Source organism: Schistocerca piceifrons, chromosome 1 (genome assembly GCF_021461385.2).
Source record: "Schistocerca piceifrons isolate TAMUIC-IGC-003096 chromosome 1, iqSchPice1.1, whole genome shotgun sequence".
In the NCBI taxonomy this organism is placed as follows: Eukaryota; Metazoa; Arthropoda; class Insecta; order Orthoptera; family Acrididae; genus Schistocerca; species Schistocerca piceifrons.
Window position 1 is genome coordinate 325,375,836 of NC_060138.1, and position 20,336 is coordinate 325,396,171.

The following is a 20,336-nucleotide window of genomic DNA, read 5'->3' on the forward strand; positions in this document are numbered from 1 at the left end:
CATTACAATTAAGTTTGTTGCACTATAGAGACAAAGGTGATTATCACAAAAAATTGTTCAAGAATATTCTTGAACTACTGCAATTGTTCAAATGAGTGTATCAATAAATACACTAAAGATACATGGCAGCTACAATTACAGTATGTAATGACTAAGAATATATTGGCACATAAACAAAACCACATTTCCAACATCAAAAGTACCATATAAATTTTCTAGAGCAGTCTCACAGATGTGATAAATGCAAGTGAGGAGGTAGTGTACCTAAGTTATTGCATGTTTAAAATGGTTGCATTCTTGACACACAGTCGACAACAAAATGGAGGTAGGTGTATTTTTTTTAATTTCCTGAAATCTATTAAGATATCATTGAGTTGTACTTCACTGCATCTACATCTGCATATTTACAAATCTATAGCTGTATGCTTACAAACACAAAACATACTGCAGGAATTTTGAAAATGGAACATAACAAAATACAATACCTTTATAACTAAGAGTATTTAACTCTGCAGACAAAATGACTCAACATATTAAGAAACAAGAGAGAAGTCATGAATGAAAAAGTATTTCCCTCATTAATCACCTTGAAGAGCAAATTCAGAGCTGCCCAACCATACACAAAAAGCTGATAAATGCAGAATTTCATAATGACCTGAGATGCATTTCTTGGAGCTAGCCCTGTAGATTCCAATTAAGCTATCGCTTATCAGTTTTGAACTTAACAGTAACGTTTACCAAGTATTAGCAAGAAAATTTGGTTTGCTAAGAGACACTAGCATTTTGAGCACAAAAAAAATGTGGCAAAATTTATGTTGTTGGGCTTATCTCATGCCAATTTCTTCACATAGGTGACTGCAGAAGTGTGGGTTATTGGGACCTATTATTTAATTATTAGCATTCAGAGGCAAAAAAATAGTACTGAGAAACGGTATCAGTTTCTACTTTCACGTAGTTCCTAAATTTCATAGGAACTAAAACTGCAACAAGGTTAAGCTAAACTCAGATGATAAATTGTATGAATTATGGTATTTGCATTATCTGATCCTATTAATATGTACCTTCTCTCTAAAGCAGTAATATGCAAAACACTTTTGCCTACAGAGTTATAAAATATGATTGTCATCTATGAAAATATTACATTCTTATTCTATAATCACAAATCATTAAACATTCAAGGAGCTAAGCAGTAAGATAAAAATATAATTCAGAAAAGTGAATTATTCATAAAAATATATCTTAAACACCCAAAACATAAACTAGTTTTAGGTGTTAATAACTGGAGTAACAAAGCAACTCAGTTAAAATCACATTCATATAAATATAAATACAGAGGTAAGTAACATAACAATGTTTTCATCCGAACAATAATTATTCTTTCAAACTTGTAAAATATGTTAAAACACTAAACCAATCATATCTCAGATGGGAACACGATATCTGTTATTGTTCTTGATACACTTAAAGCATCTATTCAAATAATATTTATTTCTATACACTCTGATCATCACTGCCTGGTGTAAAAGACTAAATGTATCCATTATTAAGAGTTCTTTCAAAGTATACATAGTTCTGGAAAGCACTGGTAAACCAGAAACTTAAATATCATACCTAGGGCCCCCACTGGTCAAACTTCTTCAGTGGACTGTGGTGTGTGCAGGTCACAGTTGTTTCCATACCTTACGTGTTCCTCTCACCTCATGAGCTGAGCTGCTCGTTCTCTATCACGCTCCACTTCCATAGGATGCATACGTTTACGATGCGAGAAGCAGTTTCCTGAGCTGGCAAAAGCCTTAGGGCAGTAGGGACACTGATATGGTCGTGCTCCCGTATGCTGATTTATATGAAACTGTCAAAATACAAAGAACATGAAACATGGCTAAAATATTGGCTAGGGAATGATGTACAAATCTCATCAACAAGTTAATTGTGGTACAAATAATACGTTTTGAGCCCTCCATGGTCTCATCCAACGAACAAATCTGCAGACATTTGGAATAAAACCATAACATCGTTGAAAATATGGTTTACAAAAAGATGGTATTTCATACAACTGAATTTGATGTTTACATATTCATAAACGCCTCTGCAAATAGAAAACTGCAGAAGTTTATTTTCTGATTTAATATTTTGTCATAAACATAAAATGTGGAAGTAATCAGCATGTTATTGATGGACACATATCTCGTTTCATAATGCATAACAACATCTTTGAAAAACTAAGATTCTTCACCTCTCCTGCATCGTCCAGTTTCTATAAGAGTAGAAAACAATGCTATCAGTGCAGTGATTGTTTCCAATAATATTCATAGAAGCATATTTTTTCTTTACCCCTGTTTAGTCATTTACAGAAAACAGAAAATATTGTTGGTGAAATGAAGTCATTTTATCACATCCCCTTCTTCAATTTAGAATATTTGACAACCTTGATCTAATCCAAATTAAGTTGTAAATTGCTATTTATTTTTCTGAACAATTATATTTATCTAGGTCCAATTCTTTGCTTTTACAATGCTGTCAGTATGGCATCATTTAATCTTTCTTTTGACAACTAAATTTACATTCTGCATGTGATTCAAGTGCTACATTCATTTCCAAAAGTACCTTCTACTCTGTTCATTCTCTACTTTGACAATTATTGACAACTTCAACAAAAATTTTATCAAAAAATACTACTGGTTTAATGACATTTTATATCATATCTTTTCTTTTATGTCAGTTAAAAGCAAGAAACTGAGCGATGCCATAGTGATTAGCACACTGGATTTACATTTGGGATGGCGGCAGTAAAATCCCGAATTAGAGCTCCAGATTTAAGTTTCTCGTTATTTCCCTAAATTCTTTAAGGTAAATGCCAAGGTGATTTCTTTGAGAAGGGGACAGCAGATTTCCTGGGCTTATGGTCCATCTCTAATAGCCACATCACTGACATGGCATTTAACTCTAATTTTCTTTCGTACTTAAAGTTAATAAGATAGGTCAAATACAATACTTGACTGGCAAGAAAAAAATCACTCCAGATGCAGATACAAAAATAATTAGCAGTTCACAAAAACCATCATTTAGTCTTTCTTTATATAGACACCATTATTTACCAGACACTTTCAGAACCATGAAAACAGCTTCAACCAACTGCACAAGTTCAGCCTTCTGCAACTTCAGTTAATTCAGAACAGAACCAAAGTCTCCAACACATGTTGCAACACTAAGGACGTAAGGAGAGGTTGTCTCAAAAGTTACAGCCTAAAAGGTTCAATCCAGTTGTACAATAGAGACGACAGTATCAAACAAGCACTGCCAGGCATCAAAACAATTTCTAATCTCAGCTTCACATGTAGTCAGTTTTGAATGGTAGATCTCAGTTCCGAAAATGTTTAGCAGTACATCTCATATGTTCCTGGCATCAAGAAATTAACTAACAGCAAACCTTTCTGTTCTTTCAACACAATAGCTGCGATTTTTCGGCAAATTGTTTGTCTGAACTTCTTCAGCTCTGATGAACATTTTATCGTGTTATGGTATGCACTGCTGTTTAACTAGACACTGAATATTTCTTAATCCACGTAAAAAATGTAAATACCATATGGCACTGCTGGCTGAGATATCTCATGGGGTGGGTTCAGCCTCTTGTCCGTGTTTCATGATCAGTCACGATATAAGGTAAAGCATCCTAATAATTGTCTGATAACAGTATTAAAATACACGTACAAATGTCATCACTAGTTCTTTCAAAGTACTATGTAATTTCATAAAATGTAAAGTGTGAGACATACTTTCCCCCTTCAGTCACACTCAGTAAGTAAAGGAAACACAGAACTGGCCATTAGATGATTGTGTGGCACAAGTCTGCGATTTTGAGAAGGTGGGCATTGGCCAACAGCATCGTCAGTAGAATTACAACATTACAAAATTAGAAAGAACACTGTAGATAAAATAAAATTAGTCAGTTGCTTCTGAAGTGACCTTGAGTTTATTTTTATACAACAGTGAGTGACTTGAGCAGAAAACATTTTCTGGAATTGTATTAACTGGACAAAAGCAAAGTGATGAAAAGTGCGTTTTAGTATATTTAAAAAATACTTTTACCTAGAAACAACAATGTAGGGAAACATAGATCACTACTCACTGTAAAATAACACATTAAGTTGCAGACAGGCATCATTAAAAGACACTAACACATAAGCTTACAGCTACAGCCTTCACCAGAAAAAGAGAGAGAAACACGCACTATTCATTCACGCAAGCAAGCGTGAGGTGTGCTTGCTTGTGTCAATGAATGGTGTGTCTGACGAAGGCTGTGGCTGAAAGCTTATGTGTAAGTGTCTTTTAACTATGCCTGTATGCAACTTAACATATCATCTTTACAGTAAGTAGCAATCTATGTTCCCTACATTGTTGATACTTCAAGCAGAGTTTCCATTGTTTGTTTTTAGATAAAAACATTTACAACAGAGACATTGATAGATGGGTTTAACTTTTTCACATAAGACTCTATATCAGACTTTGGAAACATCAGTTTACAAAAACCATTAAAACATCCTTTAATTCATCCCCGGCCCCAAAACAGCCAACCACAACCTTTGATTAAAATCAGACAAGAACCTGGCAAGAGCAGTTGCTAATTTTACGAAAGTTTATCACACTGAAATAGTACAGCATTATGAAGCATGTTTCACCACTTTTGTGCAAGTAATGCCATCTCTGAAACTCCTTGAATTTTATACTATACTGTTGTGTAAAGCCTGTGACTTTTAAAAGACATATAACTCAATGAACATTCTTTTTACGCTAACTGCACAAATATCACATTAACTAAAAGTAACAGCAGTTTCCTACAGTTTATCAGCAGAAGTATGTGAATGTTACATGCATAAAACAGTGTCTTAGTTGAAGACTGCATTTGAAAATCAAAAACAGGATAGCAAATGCAGACTAAGATATCCAGACAGGATTGATTTTTCAATGGATCACTGGAATCAAAATATTACCTTATCAACACAGTGCACATGGCGTTAAAGCTTGTTAACCTTTTTGTACCTATGTTGATAACGAATTCTCATAATTTACCATCTAAGTATCAAGATAGTACAATTTTTTCTCAGAATCTTCATACATTCTACACAAAATTACTATCTCAGTTGGAAAGTGACAATTTCATTACGTCATTTTCCGTACATGTATAACATCATTTTCATAAATCATCAATGGGCCTCAGCTAATGCAGCCCATCATAGCTGCCGCTTCTCAGCTCTGTCTTCTCCCTCCATAGTTATAAATAATGTAAATCTTTCCCCAACTTCTATACTGAGCATGAATGTAAATAGTGTCGACATTATGAGGTGGAGTGCAGCACCTGTCACAAGCCACTGTCTGATGGCAGCAATGTCATCAGGGAAAAACAGATACTTAATGTCATCAAGCTGGACATGCCAATACGTGAATCATGAACCTGACTGATGATTCCGCTGGAATTAAATGTAAGTAACCAAGTGCCAAGTGGGCACAGGAACAGCAGTGTTACTAATTAACTGGTAGACAAACCGATCCCTGGTGCCACATGACTCCAAAAAGTTCAGTGGCAAGCCAAATCATACAGTGGCCAACAGCTCCCAGGAGGAGACAAATCAGTGTAAATCAAGTGTCTCACAGAATAATATTTTTAGTAGTTAGCTCAGCTGTAGTACACAACACATTCAGTTTATAAACATTCATATAATCCAGATTGAAAATCTGATACTGAAGTACCTTTAGAGTCTACTGTCTTTTCATTTGGTAATACGTAGGATACAGTTAAATTCAAACTTGGCCAGGCTGCAGGAAAGTTACAGAACCAACCAATGAGAACCTCAACAGTATCAATAAAAATCCAAATGAATATATCTGCATATGCAATGATTTCAATGCCATAGCATAGAGTTACATCTGATTCTATGCCCAGAGGACTTATTGTCTAAATAAGCTGGGGGCTAGTGCTTTCTTAAAGATTGAGCCAGCCAAAGCCTACATGCAGCTTCCACTGGAAGAACAATCTAACAACGTCATTGTTAACATGACTTTCAGTACATACAGATACAACTCATTTCTGCTCAGGGTTGCAAGTGCCTCATCAGTTTTTCAGCACTATCTTGAGCAGTTAATACAGGGTGTTCCAAACTGTTCAAACTGCCATTCTCGATCCTGTTGAAACTCTGTGTGTGTTTTTCAATTTAGAGTTGTTGGTGGAGAATGCAACCAGCTACAAATACTTATAACAGGTGGAACTGCAACTGATATGAGGAATATTGTGAAATGTTGTGTGCCACTGTCATTTATGTAGTATGTATACACATTTTAGATTTGAACACTTTGTGCTTTATCTTGAAAATGTGTAAAGACCAAAATGATATGAAACATCACCCACTAGAACAAACTGCAGGGGAGGACAGCATACTGCTGATGAACATATCACTTTTATTAAACAAGCATGGCTATCTGATGTGGACACGATATGTCAAAACAGGTAGTGGCATTAAAATAAATTTTTAATAGTATTTGTGGCTTCTTGTGTTCTCTACCAACAATCCCAAAATGTGCAAATTACTTTGATAGTATGGTAACATATGGTCCAACCAATGTGCAATTAACATGTAGCCAATCTGCAAGCATTCTTCACTCAGCATAAAATATTTGGGCCATATTCTCAGTAAGAATGTGCTTAAACACACACCAGAGCATGTGATGTCATAAAGATGTGAAGTTCACATATTCTGACCAGTGTCAGCAAGGTTTCATGAAATTAAGAAATGACATTTGATCTTTGTGATGACATTTATCCCTGGTAAGCACGTAACAATGGTAACAGAAACTTTGCAGTACAGCATAAGAACATATACTCTTACATATAAATGCAGATTAGAGGGAACAGCCAATGTCCTCTGCATTCAAAAAATTACAGCAGCCTGGGCTAAATTATTCTCATACAGAAAAAGAAGCCCTAGTCATTATCTGTGAGATAAGGAAATTCCACATTTTCCTGCACGGCAATAAATTTCACCCTGTCATAAACCACCTGATCATCAAGCTTGGTCTGCTTTCTAAGCTACTGGATAAACTGTTCATTTATTGCAAAGGTGGGCCTTATACATTACCAATTAGTTGTAATACTACTGCGAGCTGAGCTACATCTAACATGGAGTGGTGGTTAACATCACTGGTTGGTATTCTGCACATCACCAGTTCAAATACAATCACGGGCAAATATTTGTTATTTAGTATTTATCACACTCTCAGAATTTGCATAGTCTGGAATATTTGATGTTTGTGCAAATAGTAGCACTCATTATCCAGGAGTCAGGTCAGTTCTGTTCTGTTCTGTCTATGTGTATGTCTGTAACAAATGTACCTGTAGTGCTATGTTTTTGTGCTTCACTGATGACCCTGGTTTTGGATTTGGACTTGATTGTGGTTATGACATGGCAATATACGAGGGTTGGAACTCAAATAGTGGCAACTATTTATTCACAACCGATACGAAAGAGTTACATGTTTGCCTCTGTTACTATCCTTCAAAGTAGTCACCAGCATTGGGTAGAACCTGTTGCCAGCGATCTGGAAGGCGTAGTGTACCGTTAACAGAGCCTGTTCTGCTGATGGTGCGAATGGAGTGGTCTACTGCCTGCCAAATCTCTGGAACAGTTCTGAAGTGAATGCCATGAAGTGGTTCCTTCATCTTTGAAATCAAATCAAAGTCACACGGATTTAAGTCCGGGGAGTATGGTGGATGGTATGGTACTTCCCAGTCCCATTGCCCAAACAGGGCAGCCACAGCTTGCGCTGTATGCGCCCGTGCATTGTCGTGCAAAACGATGGGTGGGTTGTACAGAAAGTATCGCCACTTCTTTTGCAAAGCCGGCTGCAGGTGTTGCTCCGAAAATGAACAGTAATACTGTACACTGACGGTCTGCCATAGAGGAACGTAATGTGTTAGGATACCACCATCACAGTTGTACACAAGAATCATCATAACTTTAGACTGCTCCATTCACACCATCAACAGAACAGGCTCTGCTAACGGTATACTATGCCTTCCACATCGCTGGCAATGGGTTCTACACAACGCTGGTGACTACTTTGAAGGACAGCAACAGGCGCAAACATGCGACTCTTTTGTATCAATTGAGAATAAATAGTTGCCACTATTTAAGTTCCAAGCCTTGTATATTACTGACCCCCAATCAGCATGTAAAGGCAGCACTTTCTTGTCTGCCCACTTACGCTGAAAATGAGTCTGGCAGACATGAGACTGCGCCTTTCATAACAAACAACAACCTACACCAAATCTTTGACAGACTCCAAATCAGCACTCCTGAGACCAATCATCAATCCTGAGGCGCTAACAGTTATAGGGTGGAAGTCCTTTGAAAGGTATTGTTTCAGTACAGCTGGGTTGCCCAGAACACCCCAATAAAGAAACAGACTCTACTTACAAAAACTGTATTTCACTGCATCACTGTCTATCATCATACATGGTATCATACTGTTAACAACGGAGGACCAAGAACGTTGAATCATGATTCCACTCTGGACCCAGCCCCACGTGTCCTAGCTGTTCTACACCTCACAGCAGAGGATATCATGGCATGCAGAAATTCCCATAGTGCTTTGAGCCACTTGAACAATGCAGAAATGTTGAATGGTTGGCAATGATAGAGGCATTAATGGCTTGGAATAGATATTACCATTAAGAGAGCAATAAAAGCCTGCAATGCTTACACCTGGAATAATGTGCCCCCCCCCCCCCCCCCCCCCGCATATCGCTGAAACCTGAGCACCCTTGGTAATGGGTTCATATAAGTTTCTTGGGCCCATTCCAGGGAGCACTGTGACTCTCAGTGGTCAATATACTTTTATTTTGCACAAAGTCGTCCTCCAGAAGAAGGAAACACACACACACACACAGTCACACAATACACAATAACTCACACGCCCATTTCCACTGTCTCCTGACACGAAACCCTAATTGCAACTGGGCACTATGGCTCGACTGTGATCGTGTCTGACATGAGCAACATTCTGGCTGCACTGGGTAGTGGGGGTAACAAAAAGGCTTGGGAGGAGATGGAGATGGACAGCAGGGTAGTGCTGGAGGATGATGTTAGTGCTAACTGTGGCAGTGTGTAGGGATATGGTAATGACAGGATAAAGCTGCTAGGTGCATCATCAGAATGTTGTGCAGAGTGGAGGAAGGGAGGGAACAGTCGAGGGGAAGGGGAAAGGGAGAGGAAATACAAAAGAAGAAGAGAAGAGAAAAGGGCTACGTAAGTGCACCGCTGGGATAGAAGTGTGTGTAGTACTGGTGTGTGTGTGTGTGTGTGTGTGTGTGTGTGTGTGCGCACGCGCGCGCGCGCGCACGCGCGCGCGCGCGCGCTCGCGCAGGGAGAGGACAGGGAGATGAAGGCCATGGACTAGCAAATATTGCGGCCAAGGGGGTTATGGGAATAAGGGATAGGTTGTAGAGAGTGCTCCCAACTGCACAATTTAAATAAGCTGGTGCGGTTGGGAAGAATCTGTGGTGTCACCGCCAGACACCACACTTGCTAGGTGGTAGCCTTTAAATCGGCCGCGGTCCGGTAGTATACGTCGGACCCGCGTGTCGCCACTGTCAGTGATTGCAGACCGAGCGCCACCACATGGCAGGTCTAGAGAGACGTTCTAGCACTCGCCCCAGTTGTACAGCAGACTTTGCTAGCGATGCTACACTGAAAAATACGCTCTCATTTGCCGAGACGATAGTTAGCATAGCCTTCAGCTACGTCATTTGCTACGACCTAGCAAGGCGCCATAACATTTGATATTTATCTTGAAGCATGTCTAAACAAGAGCGATGTTCTACAATTATGGATTAAAGTTAAGTATTACATCAACTACATACTTTATTTGCTACTAAGAATTCCCTTAACTGTTCCAGACCTCACGCCAATCTGCGTGAGCTTAACGCGTGCCTTTCGGCTACCTCCAAGTGGCTTGGCTGTCTTGCCACGCCACTACAGAATCCATATAGCAGAGGCTGTGAAGCTGCCATTAAAGTGTAGCACAGAGTGTTGGGTGGCATGTTCAGAACTGGGTGGTCCAGGCGTCTCTCGGTCACAGTTTGGAAGTACCATTCATGTGGACAGTTGTCATTCCCATGTAGAATGCCACACAGTGATTGCAACTAAGTTTGTAGAAAGACGAAAGGTTGGGAGCAGGGGTGTAGTGGGGACGGACAAAGATACCGTGTAGTTTGTTTGGGTGGTGCATACTGGGGAGGAGGATATTTCTCATTTAAGGATAGGATGAGAGATAGTCAAAATCCTTGCGGAGAATGTGATTCATTTTTTCCAGTCCAAGGTGCTTCTTTGCAGCCAGACTGGGTATGTGGGGGATGGTAGGTGACTGATGAGACAAAGTATGGGAGATCAGTTTCTAGACTGGGCTGGGAGGGTAATTCTAGTCTGTGAAGGCCTCGGTAAGACCCTTAGCATATTTGGAGAGGGGCTGCTTGTCACTACACATGCACCCCCACCAATTTCAGCATTCCTATCTGTTACATGCTTCCAAAGACATAAATCCAACCAACCATCCATGATGTTCCATTATGGCTGGTTCTGTGCCCACTGAGTGAATCTCTGCCCTTGTGTATCAACACCTCTGCCTCTCACCCATAACTTAACCTCCTAGACAAAAAACACAAAAGATTTCCTCCACAGACTCCCCACAGTTACTGTTTCTTTACCATACAGTAACCTGGTTGCCGCTGTTGATGCCATCTCCCTCTACACTACCATCTCCAATTTCCCCTGGCCGTGCCACACACTTTACTTCCCTATGTCTCTCTGACTCCAAACTTATAACCTCCAATCTGGTCACCATGATCAATTATATCCTCAAACCTTAATTACTTCTCCTTTGAAGCCATCACCTACAAACAAATCCATGGCTCAACAACAGGCACCTGCATCGCACCATCCTATGCTAAACTATTTACATGCCATCAAGAGGAATCCTTCCTAACAATCCTGAATCCCAAACCCCTCGTCTGGTTTACTGGTTCAGATTCGTTAATGATATCTTCAAAATCTGGACCAAAGGTGAGGACATCCTAGCCACATCCCTACGGAACCTCAACATCTTCTACCCCACCCACTTCACCTGGCCTTCCTCAGCCCAACAACCCACCTTATACAATGTTGACCTCCATCTCAAGGATGGCTACATAAATACATCCGTCCACATCAAACCTACCAATCACCAGTAACACTTCCACTTCAACAGCTGCCACCTGTTCCACACCAAAAACTGCCTTTCATACATTCTAGCCACCCAATGTCGTTGCATCTCTATGATGTTTGCCCCTCTCGAAATAAGGGTCTTACTGAGCCCTGTCCTCCTTACCTAATACCCTTACACACCCACAGTCTGGCCATAAAGTAGTCCTCCTCTAATGATACAGCAACACCCAGGATTGGACCAACTGAGTCACATTCTCTTCTAGGGTTTTGAATATATCTCATCCAATCCTGAAATGAGAAATATCCTTCTCCCTACTACTTACTGTCCTTTCATCCCAACCCCACTGTCTCATGGCTCACATCCCTGTATGAGCCCACATGCAAGACGTGTCCCATACGTCCCACTACCACACACTCCAGTCCTGTCACTGGCATCTCCATACCCTTCAAAGTCAGGGCTACATGTGAAAGCAGCTGATCTATTCCATCAACACATACGTACTAGATACCAAGCACCTACATAGTAACTTCCTATTCCCTACTCTGCCCCCCCCCCCCCCCCCCCCTCCGACACACACATAGCCATCCAATGCTGTACCAAGCAGCCGCAGCCCTAGCCCTATCCTGTCCACACCACATCCCTGTACTCTCTAACGAGCAGCACTTGCATCTGCTATCACCTTCACTCCCCACCGCACGCCTCTTCCTTGTTCTTGCTACCCATCCCAGCCAGATTGTTGCTCATGTCGGATGGACTCGCAGTTAGCCTTTAGTGGCCCAAGATAGTGGACATGGATATATGAGTTATTTTTGGGTGTTTTCTTCTTCTGAAAAAGGATTTTATCTGAAAGCTGAAAATATTTCTACGATTCTTTCTTGTTGTGCCTGTTTGGGACTCAATACCTCCTATGTGTGGTGAGGAGCAACTTATCCTTTCCATATTGTTATTATTGAATAATGGACTTTCCACTGTTTGATGTGTACTTTTGAGACATATCTCATATTAAATTTTAGTTCTAAACACTGGCTACCTTCTTACAAAAACATTCTGAGAATAATTAAGCAAGATTTACTTTGATCTTCTTTTTTATCCTATCTACCATTGTACCCTAGATCCCAGTTTCTTTTCCCATAAACAAACCAAAAAATATTTTCTACTGCTGGCATTTACTCATTCTGAGAGAATTTGTTTTTCACAGGGTGAATGGCATTAAGTTTTCAAAGAAATGTTTGAATATTTGATGTGCAGGTGGATAGTCATAAACTGAAGATGTTATTATGGAAGCAAAGTGTACATAAGTTTCAAAATGCACAAAGATTTATGACTCTCCATTGTGGTGTGCAGGATCTGTACACCACATCTGTAAACATGTTTGCAACTGTTTAACAGATTTTATACCACTGAGTAGTGGTAAAGCAAAATAAAAATCCTTGGAGTGCCTAAAAATAGGTAAGAAAATGAAACGCTAAACCAAGAGAAAATTCGTTCTCACTATGCAATTAAACTTACCAGTTTTTTAATTACTACACAGGTTTAATAAATCCAGAAAGCCATGTGATACCAAGGACACCAGATGCTATTCTTGTTGTAGGTACCAGAACACAAACTGCACATAAATCACAATGAATATTTTATTATCTCCACAAAAAAATGAGATCCCTCTACATGACAGGTGACAAGAAATGTATGCATCAGTAATTGTTTGAAGGAATGTATTCGTGAAATTATGCACATAAAGTTACCGCATTACTTGTCAACAGTGGGGACAGTAGTACTTACAGATCACATTAGTTTTTTTATTGAAGCAGAGTTAGACAAGAGAAGATCCAAAGACACGAAAAGAAGCAGATTGCTTAGGGAAAATTACATGGTTGTAAACGGCAAGGAAGCAGTAAGGATGAGTAATATATGAACAATAGCTAGAAATAATATACTGTTGTAATTTGAGGGTTGTAATAAAGAGCAAATGTCTTACAATAAATTTCTGAGTGTCTGGTTAGAGAGCTATTTAAGACTGAAGAAACATGTGGAACAATTCAAGAAAAGATTTAGTAAATACATTGTTTTACGAATGTTAAGAGACTGTTGCAATACTAAAAGAGTATTATCAGGTTACTACTGATATACACAAATGTGACTAAGATACAATCAGTTGTTCCAGGGAAATAGTGTTTTACGGAAACAGTCATTCAAATTTCAAAAATTAGTAGTAGAATAAAGAATGCTCTTACTAACAAACGCACATTTTAAGTAATTTACAATCATAATCTACCACAATTTTATTCATAAAGCAAACTTTTAGCACTGAAACCACAAGTTCATTACTATCAAACTAAAAATTGGAATGATACTCAAAAGAGACCTGCACACGAACTCTACATCACAAAATTGTGCTATATACATATAAAATAATCTCCAAACAATGGAAAATCCAGGATGGTATAATGAAAAAATATGAAAAGGATAGACTGCTCCTCTCTAGGGATTTGAAACCACCACCTCCTCCTCCTACTCCTACTCCTCCTTATAGTCACTCCAGCATTCCAGCCATTATACTATCCCTCTCAGTGGAAAATATTGAACATGGTGTATTATTTTACAGGGGAATACATGACAACAATATATCTGGTCAGTAGCAATCTATCTTTTTCACATTATTGTTAAAATAATCTCCAGTATCAGATGAAATAAATTTTCAATGGTCTTTAAGTAAGTCTTAAAGACGAAAGAGTACAATCTATGTAATCACTCTAGCAAAGAAAGAACAGTAAAGTGGTGTGACTTGAGAATAGTATATGTGCACCATTTGTGAATGTTTCTTTATTGTTCATCTCCCCTTGGCCTGAATCAATAGAAGAGGGAACATTTAAAGCCACAAGTGTTTTGTGCCTAACTATTGCCAACCACAAAAATTTAACAGTTGTTTGTAACAAAAATGTACGCAATGTTTCATTGTGCTAGGCTTAATATATACAGAATGAGCAAGGAAGCATTTCCTAGTATATTCCTTATTGAGAAAAAATATAGCACTTCCCAGTAAGGATATATGCTTGGAGCAAAGCATAATGCATAGGATTAGTAGCTGCATTATGTGAGGGAGTATTACTTCTTCAGCACCAGTCTTCTCCGAGTGGTAGTCCATATGCCTGATGGAACTCGTTTTCTCCACTCCCCACACTTCTTCCGTTTAGTGTTCCAGAAAAATTTACAACTGGAAATGTATACACAATTCCAATTGTTGTAGTATTATTAGCGTATAAATTATTAATTGAATTTTTATATATATTTATGGTGACAATTACTGGAATAGGAATGAAAATTTGCTTATTAGGTAACAATTGAACTTATATTTAATGTATTCCCTTTTAAAACAATACACCATATTCGATATTTTACACTGTGAAGGATAGTATAGTGGCTGGCATGCTGGATTCACATTCAGGAGGAGGAGGAGGAGGAGGAGGAGGAGGAGGTGGTTTCAAATCCCTATCTGGTTACCCAAATTTTAAGGTATTTGTGGCTTCCCTAAAGATACCAGGATGGTTACTTCGAAATGGACACAGTTGATTTCTTCCATGTCAACGCTCTATCTGAGCTTCTATTTCTACTTACGCCATGTATTCCACAAGCCACTGTACAGTACTTTGTCTCTGATATTATCTTTGATGAGACTTTTCCTACTACCTAGTGTCATCCAGTGAGCGGATTCCATTGCTGAAGTGTGATTCTGAAATGTCTCCAAATTGTCAGTCTACAGGTGTCTTTTTTTTTAATGTGGGAATAAGTGAAAATCAAAGGTTTCCAATCCAGGCTGACAGGCTGAATGTTCCAACAAGTTGTACTTCAAATCCCTCATTTTTTCTCACTATAAATGCACCTTTGTGGGCAAATGAGGTGCCTTAATGAAAAGTTGATTCTATCTTTCTGTTGTCCTGGGCTCTATTCATGCATTTTAGCAATATACCAAAGAAACATTAATTTTTTAAATGACAACATCTTCACCCTGAATTGCATTGAAAAATTTCAACAAAACTACCGTATTTACTCGAAAAAAGCCGCACTTTTTTTCCGGTTTTTGTAATCCAAAAAACTGCCTGCGGCTTAGAATCGAGTGCAAAGTAAGCGGAAGTTCTGAAAAATGTTGGTAGGTACCGCCACAACTAAATTCTGCCGTCTAATATATGTAGCGCTTTGCAGGCACAAAGATAAATACTGACATCAAAACCTCTGCGTCAGTAAAAAAAAAAAAGTGGAAGACGAGAATTTTTCTCCGCCCCGAGTTTCGACCACTGCATTTTCATACATTATCCAACGAAGTAAATACAAATTCTGTATTGTTCATCGTCGAATGTAGCAACATTTCAATGTACTATGAAAATCCGACTGGCAAGACTGTTTGGGATGTTTGTCAATATGACAAATCCTACGTTCTTAATTTTTTCTACCTGTAAGAAGAGATGGTTGCTAATAGGAACTTTAATGAATTGTGAATCACATGCAGTATTCTCTTCACTATAAGAATAATATGAATATAAACATTTTGCCATGCATTATTTCGTGTTTGCTGCTATCTCATTTAAATCCTGTCTGCCTAATAAACTACGAAACTAGAGTGAGACAACAGCAAACACGGAAGAATATACATATAATCTCATGTTTATATTCATATTATTCTTATGCCTAATAGTGATATGGTCAGAAATGAAGCACAGCGTTTGACTAGATTTTGAAATCTAAGATGACTCTAATTTCTTTGCAGAATGTTATGTACTAAAGAGGCGTCTGCAAAGATTTTCAAACGGAGAAAAATTATCGCTAAACTCTCATTCAGAACATCTTCTATCATACGCAGTCTATTATTTGGTTCTTGTTGATCATTGTCAAAGAAAGCATCAGTGTTAGTAACAAAAGCAAGCCATGCCGCGAGCGGTGACAGGCCATAAACACTCATTATCAGAATGCGACAAACAGTGCATGACACAGTACAGTAATGCATTTTCAGCTTAGAGTGACGTAAACACCTATAACAAAGAGAACGGCACTTATCGGATCAAAGAAAAATAAGCAATCAATTCAAACCAGACGAAGCACGTGAAAAAGGAAGGGTACCCATATAAATACGGACGGAGGGCCTGACGCGTAGCAATGGCTACCTGGTAAAGCTTAACTGCTAAGCTTACTACTCGAACCAAACTACTGTAGCTGTAACGTCATTCATTCGACCTAAATTGTGTCTCATATTACAATGGACCAACTATGTTTCGATTTGGAGGTGCAACCTAAAACTTTTCTCTCCCCTTGAATTTCGAGTCTCGGATTTCAGATGTGGCTTGTATTCGGGAAATTTTTTTTTTTCCTTGATTTCGAGTCTCATTTTTCAGGTGGGGCTTAGATTCGAGTAAATACGGTATGAACACATGACATCTACATCCATACACTGCATGCCACCTTGTGGTGTGTGGCGGCAGTTACCTTGTGTACCACTAAGACCCCCTCCCCCTTTCCTGATCCAAATGGTTTGCAGGAAGAATGATTGCTGGTACACCTCCATGTGGGCTCAAATCTCTCTAACTTCATCTTCATGGTCTTTTCACAAGATATACGTAGAAGAAAACAAACTTGTTAACTCTTGTAGGAATGTAAACTTTTGGGACTTTAACATTAAACCACATTGTGCTGCTGCCACACTTTTTGCAGCATCTGACACTGGAGTTGGTTGATTATCTACATCAGACTTTTGTCCTTACTAAATACTCCTATAATAAAATTGCTGCACTTCTTTGTATCTCCCCTATTTCCTCTGTCAATCCTATCAGGTACAGGTCCCATATTGACTAGCAATATTCAAGTATTGGTTGAACAAAAGAGAAACATCCAATGAATCTCAGTCTGGGACCTACCCTTCCTGTGATTAGTTTCACATAGCCGTTACACTTTAAATCACTCTGTATGCATACTCCTTGATATTTTATGGAAGTAACTGCTTCCAGTGATTGTCCTGTAATTGGTGTAATCATACAATAATGGGTCTTTCTGTGTACGTATATGCAATATGTTACACTTGTTTATGTTGAGGGTCAACTGCGTCTCCCTGCACCAAGTGTTGATCTTCTGCACATCTTTCTGCATTTCACTACAATCAATTGGTTCTGGGAAATATTTTGTAAAATGACAACTCTGCTTCTATCCTTTGGGTGAGTCTGCCTGTCTTCACCACCGCAGTTAGCTACCTTTAGGAACTGAGGACTGCCTCTGAATCCAGGTGGTATCCATCATTCATGCCATGATTTGTAGCTGGTGCACCCAGCATGCTCAGTTGCTGCCAGCAGAGCCTCTTACACATATAGGGCATAGGCTCCCACCAATCAGAGTGGACAGTGGACACTGGCTTTCACTTGCAACCTGCCCATTATTCCTCCCCCCCCCCCCCCCCCCCAATGATAAGTAATTCCAGTCTCTCTGCTCATCCAGACCTCTCATGAAGATCAGCCACAGTCCCAACAGTGTGGCATCCTGTGGTGGGTTAGTTGTACTTTCAACAGTAGGCAACACCTCAAACCTGTTTTTAAGACATAAGGGGACACTCATGAAGCTAATACTCACTTGTACCTTCGGTCTAGAAATTGCCAACCCCACCAATGTTGACCAATCACTGCCAGGTAAGTGCTGACTGGCCTGGATGCATGAATCAGAAGACGTAGCAGCAGAGGTGCCAAAGAATTATTCCCAGGTTCTCAATGCCACTGCAGCTAGGGCACAGCAGCCTGAAGCCTGTCAACTGTGGCCAACACATTTTCAGAAATTTATGGATAGTGGCCAATTCCCCGCATCGCACACACCAGGTGCAGTCCCTATCCATCTTTATAAATAAAGGAACACTAAGAAGTCACTGGGTGCAATTTATGTTTTGCTATTACGCTATGTACTTCTGATTTTCTTTTTTATTATTCTCCAAATTCAGCTCACACAAAGCTGATGAACTAAGATTTATGCAAAACTTAGGATAAATTAGTAAACACGTGCCTACACAGTAAAATACACTGATACAATTTCTTCTTCATAGAAGTACATGAAAAACAGAAACTAAATACTGTGCATAAAACAGAAACCTCTGTTACTGCATCAGGCTCATCCACTCAGCCCCTAAACAGCAACAAACGTAATCATTAAAGAAAACATTTTTTCTATCCTGTGTGGCACAGGCAGACTGTTTATTGTCACTTGCTCTGGTGGGTACACCAAACAACAGGGAAGTGAACAAGCATTCCTGTAAGTCCACAACAGACAGAGTTCACTATGTGAACGAAGCACTGACAAGTCTGGGATGTAGTTAAATCAATATAGAAATACAACAGTTCCAAATCACTAACCACTCAAGACCAGAAAACAAACTGAGTCAACTCGGCTGTGCAATGGCAGAATATGGACAGCTACAAAGTACAATCCCAGGCCGCAGGCTCAGCAGCAAACAGTCACCACCGGGCGACACCACTACATGCATACATGGTGTGATCAAAAAGTAATGGGCATTTTTGTTTTTCTTAAAGAATCTTTGTTTGTTCATCAATATCAACTATGTACCCCTCAATGTAATTCTCCTCAGATATATTTGTAACAGCACTTTTTCCAATCTTGGAAACACTTCTGGAACTTACTTTTTGTTATGGTGTTCAGCTCCTTCAGTGATTCTGTTTTTATCTCATCAATGGTTGCAAAGCAACATCCTTTTGTGGTTTTCTCCAGGCTCACAAATAGAAAGATGTCAAAGGGGGAATGGGAGGATTATCGTTATCGTGATACACAAGTGGTTTTGCCACAGTTCTGGTCATTGTCTTCAGATTTTTTCCTGCAAACGGCTCATAACTTCGAGGTAGGAACTCATAATGCACTGTCACATAGAAATCAAAGAAAACAGTGAGAAGAAAATTCACAAGTGTACGAACTTGTCAAATATTTTTATATTTTTCAGTCTTGGCTCTTCAGTCAGTTTTCATTGGGACAACTGTGCCTTGGTTTCAATGCCATACCCATATACCAAATTTTCATTACGTATTGTAACCTTCTTTAGAAGTTCTGTTTAGTTGTTGGTTTCATTCAGCAGTTCACGACACTGTTTTTGGTCGAAATTCAACAATTTCAGAATTTCAGTTTTAGAGAGTTTTTTTACACCTATTTAAGGAACAGGAGTGGCCAGGATGTTTATAGCGCTGATAACACAGATGACAAATATAATGCTTTCCTTAACACATTTCTCGTGCTCTTTGGAAGTTGCTTTCCATTACAACATTCTAAACATGGTACTAGCACTGAAAGGCAGCCTGGCTGGCTGACTAGTGGGATACGGGTACTGTGTAGAACAAAGTGGGAATTATAACAAAATGTTAGAAGAAGTCACAATCAAGCTACAGTAGCCCATTACAAACAGTATTGTAAGGTGCTTATAAATGTTATTAGGATGGCAAAAAGTTTGTGGTATGCAAATAGAATAGCTAATTCACAGGATAAAATTAAAGCCATATGGACAGTCATGAAGGAAGTGTCCGGTCAGCAGTACAAGTTCGATGATATGAAGTCACTTCATAGTAAAAATACTTCTGTTACTAGTAAATCAGATATATGTACAATATTTAACAATCACTTTCTGAACATTGTTGGTGAATTAAATAAAAACTTAGTTTCTACAGGGAATCATATAACTCTTTGGGAAAATGCATTTACAAGACTTGAGTGTGAAATACTCCTCTGTGGTACTGAAAAGGGGGAGATGAGCCAATAATTAAATCACTGAAGACTAAGGACTCTCATGGATACGATGGAGTGCCTAGCAGAATATTAAAGTACTGTGCTGCATGTGTTAGCACTGTACTTAGCCACATTTGTAATTTTTCCTTTAAGAGAGGTCAATTTCCTGAACAATTAAAGTACTCACTAATAAAGCCGCTTTATAAAAAGGGACAAAGGGACAATGTAGACAATTTTGGACCTATTTCTATGCCATCTGTGTTTGCTAAAGTTATTGAAAAGGCTGTGAATGTAAGGATAATTGATGATTTTATTTCACATAATTTGCTATCAAATGGACAGTT

General features: G+C 38.9%; 1 protein-coding gene across 1 annotated transcript in view; it reads right to left on the reverse strand.

The window, feature by feature from the left end:
• Positions 1-1,461: 1,461 nt before the first annotated feature.
• The window catches only part of LOC124715438 (zinc finger protein 62 homolog), a 116,818-nt gene continuing 97,943 nt past the window's right edge, over positions 1,462-20,336 (reverse strand). Inside the window, exon 7 of the mRNA XM_047243097.1 lies at positions 1,462-1,849. Coding sequence (XP_047099053.1) covers positions 1,694-1,849 — 156 coding nt within the window. The 3' untranslated portion in view covers positions 1,462-1,693. The remainder of the gene's footprint in view (positions 1,850-20,336) is intronic.